We start from the raw sequence: 10,986 nt of genomic DNA, 5'->3' as shown, positions 1-10,986 counted from the left end.
GAGCCCTCTTCTCCCTCTGCCTGTGTCTCTCTACCTGTGTCTCTCATGAATAAATAAAATCTTTTGAAAAAAAACCCTATATATCCCAAAAGGTGGACTTTTTTTTTTTTTTTTTTTGGTAGACCTCCATTTCTGAAAGCACTCTAGTTGACTGCCATTCTCCTGAAGGCAGGAAATCTTAGAAAATTGTATTTGGAACCAAGGGTTTCCTTAAGCAGGAGATTCTAGTGCAAATATCAAATTAACAGTCAAAAAACAAAAGCACTAGTGTTCAAGTATTTATTGAGACAAAGAATACAAACTGGTGGCATACAAATTATTAAAAATAGAATGCTGAATTTTATTTATAGGCAGGCCATCAGATACTTTTTGTGGGTCAAGCCCTATTATAATGAACTGCAAAGGAAATACAACATGGTTTGGAATGAAGAACTTCACCCAGGCAAGCACATACTGTAGATTTTGGCCTTTGGTAGAGGGGATGGGAAGTGGCAAGTAACAAATGATCCTTGTCAGATTTCTGGAATACTGCTGTTATTTGGGCATATTCTTCAAAAGAAACAAAAGCCTGTGAATAGGGCTAAGTGTGGAATGAAAGTACTTAATACCCCTCTCTCTCTCAAAAAGCTTTCTACTCCCAAGTAGCAAATAGTTTCAACTCCTTTCTACCTTCCTTTTGCTGGAAATACTTATGCATAAGTAAAACACTCCCACAAGTCACTTAAAGCAGTTACAACAACTTTTACTTCTCATTTGAAACAACAAACACTAAAGACTTAGTTTTATAATTTAGGTAAAGGAGTCCTCAAATGTGTTTTTTTCCAAATCTAAGTATTTGGGTAAAACTGCAAGGTAAACATTTAGGTGGAAAGAAGTGACCTCTGAACCAGTGGACACAGTGTCAGTTGGGCAACATTTTAAAGGGTTATTATCCAAAAACATGCTGGCTTTGTTTGTGTAGTCCTGGACTGGTCTCAACAGCAAGGCTTGCCATCCTCGCCTACTTCCCTAAGCCCGGCAGGAACGTGAGCACGCAGACTTGCAGACTTTACTTTTCTCAAGGTGCACTAGCCGCTCTGGCTGGCTGTTTCTAGTAATGGGTACCGAGACTTTCTAGGCACCTGAGTTAACTGCCTGTTCTGTGGTTTTATTTAGGGCACGTTCCCTGAAACCATGTTCTTACTTGGCTTGACTTCTAATCTTTGTTCCCTTGTTTCTTAATTTGTAAAAGCGATGGATAATGTTTGTGCTATAAAAACAACTTGCTTTTTGCCTTTTTGGGCTAGAGCTTCAGCATGAGAATTACACTTTGACACAGAAATCAGCATTTCTATAAATGAAATATACTAAATGGAAAAGTGTTTTTGAAAAGAGGAGAGGCTCCACCCCACGACCCTAAGAGGAAAAAAGCGACTCTCCCTTCTTTCCCATTGTTTTTGTCATCACCCCCCACCCCCACAATGATTTGGGAATCAAAATCTCTTTTCCTAAGTGCTGGATTCAAAATACAAACACACTTGCATTTTTATGTAAAGGCAAAGTAGTAATATTTATTTTATAGGACTATATAACTTGAATCCTAAGATGGATCTAAATGAACCTACATATAAATATGATTCTGAATAACTCCTATATAGCAAATGTGCAATATTTTAAGAAATTAAACTGGGCTACTTACTTGTTTTTGCTTGGCTATATAAATAAAAATGGCCTAGATGGTGAACCTTCCAATTACCTGGGAGGAAATTCTAAATTAAATATATATTTCAGAGCAATATGGCCGAAGGACATTTCAATTTGAACTCCCCCCATCAGTGGCAAAAATCATGTATCCACTAATACTAATGTACATGCTACTGGATGGTAAGTTTATGTAACATTTCCTAACCGGTCTGTCTACTGTGAAGGGCCATGTAAGTTTCATACGTCTTCCCAGGGGCTATAAGTGAATGATCTGTTAAGTACTTTGACACACTTAACTTTGTGATGTTGGATTTAATATAAAATTATTTTGAAAGACATGGTTTATGAAATTTTATAATAAGGGTATTAGGACACTGTTAAGGTTTCTATGGACATCAAATGTGATTATTTTCAGTTTTTAAAGTCAAAGAAAAACTATAAAAATTGATAGTGATCGACATGTCTTGCATTTGCTACAAAGACCAAAAATAAAGTCCAGGTTGATCTTTAAAGCAATCTAAAAAAAAATAAATAAAAAAATAAAGCAATCTAATTATGAAGTGTTCAAGACAGTTTAGTGTTGTTTTTTTTTTTGTTTGTTTGTTTTTTGAAAACAGTGTCAGGGCTGGAAAAATTGCCTAAGGAAGAAAACTTTTTCAGGTACATCTCAATACCGCTAACTGGGCCACTTAACAAGAGCATGCACACACATTTAAAACAGTAAGCTTTGCTTCAGTAGAATAAATTAAAATGGCAATACACAGAGTGTTACTTAACATTTCCCTCAAAACATCATCTCTGGCAGGCCCTAAACAAGCTTTTTGGCCCAGAAAACTTAGAAAAATGTCTGGAAATGGTACTTGTCCTTGTTTTAGAGAGAACAGTTCATAATGGGAAAACTGCTAATATTTCAGAGGCTACTAATATTTTGTCATAAAATACTAAGATTATTTAACTCCTTGATGTTTTAAAAGTCATGGAACTATATAAAATATAAAAAGAAACTAACTAGTATGTGACTACCTGGTGTACAAATAGAAGGTACATTCAAGACACTGAACAGCACTAACACTTTCTTCATGCTGCACACGTACTGGGATTATTATTTTACAGTAAATATGCAACAATTTGATGAAGACCTTTCCCCCACATACTTATAGTTTGATTCAGGGGACTAAAAACACTTGCACATGAATTTCAACTTAAATTTACGGTGAAAATTTAGGTGCCCCTTCCCTCCCCAAGCAATCACTAACTTACCTTTTCTTTAAAAATATTCAGTAATAATATAGCAAATAGGACTTAATACTTTTTCATCATCATGCAAAACTTGCCCCCAAATACATGTTCAAACAGTAACAATACTTGTAGAATAGCGTCATTCCCACAGTACACTGCAGTAGGGATTTGAGAACTCCAGGGGGAGGGAACTGCCTGCTTCATCTGCCCCTTTCTCTTGCAGCTAACACTTCCTCCTAGGATGGGAGACAAGTGGATTACCAAATTTGTGTCCTCCCTCCCTCTCCCCAAAAGGAAAGACAATTTCCCCAAGAAGTGTTAACTATGAGTTAATGTGTTTACAAAACACAAGTGGACTTTCTCCATCATTTTGGGGTAAACCAAAATAAATTTTTCAAAGTTTCATCTGCAGATATAACAGCTGAAAATGCTTTCAGCAAATTCTAAAGCCTTAGATCTTAAGAAAGTATATATTGTCCATTGTTGATTATAAAACCACTTGCCTCCTTTTTGATCTAAAAATTTTTAACACTTGAATTTAACAGGCTTTTCTTCTGGAAAAGTTCTTTGGCATTCAAGTAAAATCAATACTTTCAGAGCAGTCACCTGCATCACACTGAAGCGCCTGCTTTAATCTCTAAATCATCAGTTAGTGTAACCAGGGACACTGATGGCCTTGACACATAATGTAGTCTTGTTATTCCAGGCAGTATGGAATTCAGGGTTGTTTGGGGCATCATCTGACCCCGTTTCTCTTTACCACAATGGTTCCTGCTACAATGTCATAGGCTGTTCGATTATGCTGAAAAAACAGCAGTGTGATGAAAGCAGGGAAAAAAGAAGCAATAGAAAAATTCTTGATCAAAGCTCGTATAGTAGACCTAAAAAATTAAGGCAAAAAATATCAGGTAAATTATATACCAACCACTTAGAGATTAACTGTATCCTATTAAGTCCAAAGTAAGATATTTAAAACATACAAAGTACTGAGGGGGTTTTCACCTTCGATAGCGGAGTGATTTTCAAGTAGCATTATATTCTGATAAAACCACCTGGGCTGTTTTAAAGCCTTCATCATGAATATGTCTTAGAACGTGAACTAAAGGTTTACAGCATTTTCTCTGATATTTTGCTATAAGAATAACTCTTCCCTTCATTTACCTTTTGTATAGTCACTTGTGTGTTTGGTACCTTCTACATTGATGTGCTTTACTGCAGTTCCCTTTTTCTACCTTCTGTGAAGCTCTAACAATTCAAATTACTGTGTATTCTTTCTTTGTGGGATGCTATGATTAAAGAAAGCTTTAAAAAACTTCCAGCCATGGCTCAGAAGGGAGAATCATCCTGCCAGTGTTAGATTTCTGCCTCTCCGTACACTAAAAGGCTATAAGGAAAGCCCTGTGGCTCATAATGCAGGCTAGTTGGTTTCATATCCATTTTCTACCATTCACTTGTGCTCTACATCTGTAAAAAAGGGATAATGGCACCTATCTTATTAGTTAACACATATTCAGCGTTTTAAACAATGCCTGTTACATAAGAGGTGCTCAATAAACAGCCATTATTGACTCTCATTAAAAGTAGCAACCGGGATTATAATAATCACAAAACTGTAAGAAGTTTTGAGGATATCCACAAAATCAAGGCTTCCAGAGTCTCTCATATTTCTTTATATAACAACCCAGCTCTGAATCATTCTGGCAGCAATTCCAGCCAGTATCTTGTTTTGCTCAACTGACTGCCGCCTACTTGAGTCTCTACAACTCCCATTATCACTATTTGTACCTCCCCACAGAGCCAGACAGCAACAGCTAGCCATGAGTACTGCCAGTATTACAAGCTCTATCGTATCACTTAAGACCAAGAGCTGGGTGGATGCATATGTATCTGTCCAAACTCTTCCTGCCCATTCAGGATGGGATAATGACCAGTATTATTACCAAATGGAGGCTGGAGGCTCAAGGCAGATTAGTAACTGGCCCTATAACCACAGATTTAGAGAATAATCAAACTAGGTATGGAGACTGATATAGACAGCATCACCACCCAAACCCTCTTACTGTGACTTTTATTCCATAAAATGATTATCTTGACATGGTATACTGAAGAGGGGTCTACAATTCTATAAAACAACTGGAAAACTCCAATTTTTCAGTTTTGAACGTAACAAAGGTAAGTCTATCTATTACATGCCACGAAGAAAAATACCAGCATCCTAAAAATACTGTTTCAAATGACGTAACTTATAATATTGAATTCTACAGTTAAAATTTATTATTTTCATAAGTACACAGTAAAGCTACGAAAAAAAACTTACGTTGTAATGCTAACATTTGAGGAAGGAATCACTAAAACCCGACTTGGTGCAATAAGCACTGATGTATCACACGTCACAACTCGAAGCCCTAGCAGGAACTTCCCTGGGGTAGCTCCACCTGCTCCCCAAATGCAAATTATCTAAGGAAAAAAAGGATAATTTAAAAATAATTTACTAGCTCAACTCTACCAACTTTAAAGGTTAGTTTTTTGCCATATTCACGTTTTAACATTTTCAAGTTGAAAGAATCTCATAGAGTACTTGGAGATTAATGCTGTAACGCATTTCTGCAGGTCTCTTACACCCTCAAGACCACAAGACATCTATTGTAATATTTCTCTGTGACCCACTTTTTTTTTTAGCAAGCTGTTTCTGTGGAAAAATACATTTCAAGTTCCACAACCAACTTAGAAGTGTGTTTTTGGACCACAAGACTGAAATATGTTACAAAGAAATTGTAAAATGTCTACACTCAGAAAAGTTTATTTTTTACCTTGAAGAATACTATGTTAAAAAACATTTGGGAAAAAAATTTAAAAATAGACATTTGACAAAAACATGAATAATCATAAATTCCCATTATTTTTTGTGTTGGGCTGATAATCTAAAAGTAGACTGTTAAATGTGAATATTTGCTGAGTCCGTAGCTTACCTCATAGAAACAAACTAACAATCTGTATATAAGAGCCACAATCATCATTTTCTGCAAATCTTCCATTGATGTGTCTTCATCTATTTCTTCTATTATATAATGCATAGCAAACTTAGAGATATCCCTACACAAAACAATAGTTTTGAGTTATAAAGAATTATTTTCTTTACCAGAGCAATTGCATTGACATTTTTTCCACTAGTGTAAGTCACAAACTTTAATTAATTCTAAACTGATCTTTAGGTTTCCACCCATTTAGTTTCACAAAACATTCATTTACTAGCCCTGGAGACTCCATCTGATTTCTGCTTTCATGGAGACTCTTACCTACTAGACAAAGCACAACAAATAAGTAATAATAAAGTGGGATGAGGGTGATGATAGAGAACCACCTGATAGTGGGGAAACACATACCAGGTACATGTGACTTAGTGAATGAAGGCTTCCCATAAATGACATCTGAGCTGAGATGTGGAGGATGAAGAGAAGGTAGCCAGACTAAGAAGGGGGAAGTTTCAGGGGAAGAGACTCTCTAGCAAGAGAGGAAGCCTTGGGACGAGGCTGTGATGGAAGCTGTAAGCCATGTGGCATGGCCCAAATATTAAGTATAGAAGGTCAAAGTGATTAAGAAATAAGAGCATCTGTTAAACGATAGGAAGACAAGACTTTATCCTGATGGCACTAAGAAATTACCGAAGAGTTTTAAGTTGGGAGAGGGGCAGAATCAGAATTTATGATCTCTTTGATTTTTTATATCAGACTGGACTGAGACAGAACAGGAGACAGGAGACTGAGATGCCAGTAAGAAGACTTTTGCTATGATCCTGAGAAGAGATGACAATCACTGGACCAGGGAGAAGCAGTGATGATGAAACAGTAAAGGGTAAACAGTCTGAGTTAAAGGCTATTCAGGAGCCTGAAAGAAAGGAGCTGGTACCTGGTTGGCTGCGCAGGGGGTGGGACAGAAAGGGAGAGGGAGGGAGGAATCACAGTAACACTCGGGTTGCTGGCAAGGGTCCTGAAATTTCACAAGGGTTTGTATCTTGAAACTGACACTACCTTTGTGATTATAAATTCTGGGCTCAACTTCTTATAAACCCAAACTTCAATCTATAAAAAGGAGGTATTAACCTCTACATCTCATACTGGTGGTAAGATTAAAGAATCCATATGAAGTGAGCTCAGTACTTAACATATAGATAATGCTTAGCAAGTGATAATTGCTATCTAATTATTAATATTAAAAGGATTACTTAAATAAATGGCTCACTTTGCAGTTCACTTGGGACTTGCTTGATAGTATAATCAATCCCATTTGGGAATGCCGTCTGATTATCATCAGTTCATCTACCCAAAGCTCTTTATTTTTTTTGTCTTTACTCTGAATAGGACAGTAAGCAGGAAATTAATGCCTGGCCTAATAGTTGAATCAAAAAAACACATTTACCTACTTTTGACAGGTGAGATTTCCACAGATCTTTCAGAATTTATTAAAGTGCTTTTCTCTTTTTTGTAGTTATTTCTTAACACCAAGAAAAAAATATGATAGTTCCTTACAGGAGCTCCCTATAGGAGAAATCATGACACTGGCACCCTGATTATCCATACAGTCATTTGCAGAAATGAACAGAACTTCAGAAAATAAGATCTCTATACTGTAGACATTAAAACCTTTCTGCAAAAAGCCTTAACTTACTTTATTCCACTGAGGTGCATAATGCTTAAGACAATGGTTGCTTTTATAAAGAAGAGAATAAAGAAATCCACCATCTCTGCCATAAATCTGTGGGCCAAGGAAGGAATAATGTACTCTCTGCCTGTAAATTAAAAAAAAAAAAAAAAAAAGTTAGGAAAAATTACTCATTTCACATAGACCTTGGAACCCAAGTTAGGTAATAAATGGAAAACACAAAGTCAAGGTGTAACTTGCTAGTAAAAAGAAAGTTAAAATCTTGCAACAATTATTGGTATTGACTCCATCGATAGTACATGTCATTTAAATACAGCAACACTGCTCCACTCTTTACTGAATAAAGTTTGCTTTCAGCCCCTTAAGAGTAAAAAAAATGATTTCAAAGATATTACATTACTTAAGGCACTCAAAGCATTTCACGAGTGACTCAAAAGAGAATCCTGGTGACCACAGCCTATGATACAAAATTAAACTTTTTTTTTTTAAGGAAAAACCAAGGTTAAGTATAGACAGTTACTAGGACAAAGTAAATACCTGTGTTCTTCATCATACCTTCATTCATTGTCTTACTTTTTTTTTAAGATTTTATTTATTTATTCATGAGACACACACACACACACACACACACACAGAGGCAGAGACACAGGCAGAGGGAGAAGCAGGCTCCCTGCAGGGAGCCCAAGGCGGACCGGATCCCTGGTCTCCAGGGTCATGCCCTGGGCTGCAGGCGGCGCTAAACCACTGAGCCATCCAGGGATCCCTTGTCTTACTTTTGTATGTAATAAATTCAATGATTACCAATCTGACATCTTAAGTTCTGAATGGGACCAAATTCAGGAGCACTAATTTTTAAAAAAAAAATTTAAAGATTTACTTATTCACTTATTCATGAGAGACACAGAGAGACAGAGAGAGAGAGAGAGGCAGAGGGAGAAGCAGGCTCCCTGCAAGGAGCTCGACACGGGACCCGATCCCTGGTCTCCAGGGTCATACCCTGGGTTGCAGGCGGTGCTAAATCGCTGAGCCATCCAGGGATCCCTTGTCTTACTTTTGTATGTAATAAATTCAACGATTATCCATCTGACATCTTAAGTTCTGAATGGACCAAATTCAGGAGCACTAATTTAAAAAAAAATTAAAGATTTATTTATTCACTTATTCATGAGAGACAGAGAGAGAGAAGCCGAGGGAGAAGCAGGCTCCACGCAGGGAGCCCGACTGGATCCCGGGTCTCCAGGATCCCGCCTCGGGCTGCAGGCGGCGCTAACCGCTGAGCCACCCGGGCCGCCCAGGAGAGCCGATTCTTGTCTCCTGTATCTGTGGCTGAATAAAGTAAACAAACAAACAAGTCTAAACAATAAACCAAAAAAGTGTGACTCCTACAAAATACTCTTAATTCCCTACAGAAGTCAACAGGCAAATACACAAAGAACATTCAGTTAGGGAACATAACTCCATTTGTGGTCCTGAAAATCTCCTTTTAAATGCGTCGTTTCATCGTCCCTGGTGTCGAGCTAGCGTGTCCCCATCCTCTTGAATTCTCTACTGTAGACACTACCACACCTCACCGTGCATCCTATCCCGTATGACAAAGCTGCGTCTGGACGATTCCCAGCACTACCGGCGCCCCCTCCGCCCCCGCCAGCTGTCAAGGTGGCTTTGCCACTGGACAGTCAAGCTGCGCATCTCCCCCTCTCCCTCTCTCTCTGCAGCAGGGGGCTCAAGAGGGCAGTTCCGCGAGCAAAGGTCTCCTCTACACGTGGAAACGACTCGCCCCAGGACTAAGGGGGTCGGTCCGGGGACCAGGTCTAGAGGACAAAGCAGCCGCGCCGCCCGGCTGCACCCTCGGAATTTAAGGCCTGGGCGGCGAGCGCAGGGCAGCGCCCACCTGGGGGGCGGCGGCGGCGGCGGCGGCGGCAGGTACGGCCCCCCTCCGCCCCGCCCCGCCCCGCCCCGCCCCCTCCCCCGCGTCGGGCTCCTTCCTCACCTGCCTGCCGCCCGGTGTCGCTCGGGCTTCGCGAGGCGGCGCCGGAGCCCACCCTGGTCGCTGGCGCTGCCCGGACCGCCCCCTGCCCGTGCGCAGCCCGAGCGCCCAGGCCCGCGGCGGCGGCGGCGGCGGCGGCGGCGGCGGCGGCGGCGGCGGCGGCGGGGAGGCCGGGGGCCGCCCCCGGGTCGGGCCCGGCGGCCGCGGCGCCCAGGAAGTAGAAGGGGCTGTAGTAGGCCGGGGCGTGTCCGGCCGGGGGCGGCTGGGGGCTGCAGTAGGCGGGGAAGGCGGCGAGGCCGCTGTGCCAGGTGAGGTAGCCGCAGTACGACTGCCACAGCCACTCGTGCACCTGCCGGGAGTACTCGCGGGCGCTCAGCCGCGCCGGCCTCTCCCGCGGCGCCTCGCGGCCCGCCGGCTCCTGCAGCCCCGCCCCGGGCTTCCCCGGCGGCCGCGGCGGCTCCGACTCCTCAGCGGCGGCCGCGGCGGGCGCGAGGCCCGGGGCCTGGGGTTCGGCCTGCGGCCCGGCCCGGGGGCGTGGGGCGGCGGCGGCGGCGGCGGCGGGAGGGCCTCCCGGGGAGCGGGCGGGCTCGGGGTCCCCGGCGCCGTCGTCCTGCCCGGGAGGGCGGCCTCGGGCTTCCTCCGGCCCGTCTGCCATCGTCGCCTCAGCGGCACCCTCGGCGGCCCTGTCACTGCGCGGCCTCCCTCCCCCGCTAGCTCCTCCCCAACGGCCGGGTCGCCACCGCAGCAGCCGCGGGCGTCAACAATCCGCCACCGGAAGCGGAAACCCCGCCTCTCCCCGGCGTCGCCGGCCGGGGGCGGGGCGGGGCGCGGGAGGAAGCGGCGGGGGGCGGGGCGGGGGGCGGGGCGGGGGCGGGGTCCGGGTCCTCGCCGCCTGCCGCGCCGCCTGCCACGGTCGTGCTGGAGCGTGAGGCCCCGCCTGCCCCCGCCTCGCCCCCTGGCAGGTGCACGCAGGCTGCCGCCGGGGAGGCCGCGGAGGGGGAAGACGAGGTCCGCGAGCTGCCGGGTCCCGGGTTTCTGTGGCTGAGCCGCGACGGGCTGGGCCTCCAGGCACAGGGCTTGTGGCTTTTCAGCAAGCTTTGTCCGCCTGCATTCGTCCCGGCTAATTAGTCCTCGGCCCTAGGTACTCTACACCTGTCCCCTTTAAAAGGACAAGCAATGCACGGCCAAAGGACGCTGAGCCACACAGACATCAAGAGAGCGTGGCTCGGCTGCAGGGATTTTCAGGGTCAAAAGCAGGGAAGAGGGATTATAGGGGATGGAATGGAAGCTAGGCTGTGTCCTCGCCCTGGAGCTGTCGACGTCCCACTGCTGTAGACTCCGGCACAACCGCGCTCCCGCAGGCCCTCGTCCCAACCTTGGGTGCCGGCTCCTCAAATTTCCTGTTAAGGCGAAACCTG

The 10,986-nt window shown here is 43.6% G+C and overlaps 1 protein-coding gene across 1 annotated transcript; it reads right to left on the bottom strand.

The window, feature by feature from the left end:
- Positions 1-265: 265 nt before the first annotated feature.
- Positions 266-10,328, bottom strand: FAM8A1 (family with sequence similarity 8 member A1). The gene is made up of 5 exons (XM_025443879.3): positions 9,572-10,328; positions 7,588-7,708; positions 5,892-6,015; positions 5,240-5,379; positions 266-3,803 (listed from the first exon to the last, which is right to left on the bottom strand). Exons 1-5 carry the CDS (start codon positions 10,221-10,223, stop codon positions 3,659-3,661), a joined length of 1,182 nt encoding a protein of 393 aa, XP_025299664.3. The 5' UTR covers positions 10,224-10,328; the 3' UTR covers positions 266-3,658.
- Positions 10,329-10,986: the final 658 nt, after the last annotated feature.

The sequence above is a fragment of the Canis lupus genome, chromosome 35, assembly GCF_003254725.2.
Source record: "Canis lupus dingo isolate Sandy chromosome 35, ASM325472v2, whole genome shotgun sequence".
Taxonomy (NCBI): Eukaryota; Metazoa; Chordata; class Mammalia; order Carnivora; family Canidae; genus Canis; species Canis lupus.
The sequence above is the reverse complement of the archived record's forward strand: the minus strand, read 5'-3'. Positions and strand labels throughout refer to the sequence as shown.

Coding starts and splice junctions, on each gene's coding strand:
- FAM8A1 (XM_025443879.3), bottom strand. CDS start 10,223: ATGGCAGACGGGCCGGAGGAAGCCCGAGGCCGCCCTCCCGGGCAGGAC. Junction 5,380..5,891: donor TGTTAGTTTGTTTCTATGAG/GTAAGCTACGGA, acceptor TTTTTTCCTTAG/ATAATTTGCATTTGGGGAGC. Junction 3,804..5,239: donor TCAAATGTTAGCATTACAAC/GTAAGTTTTTTT, acceptor TTAATTTTTTAG/GTCTACTATACGAGCTTTGA.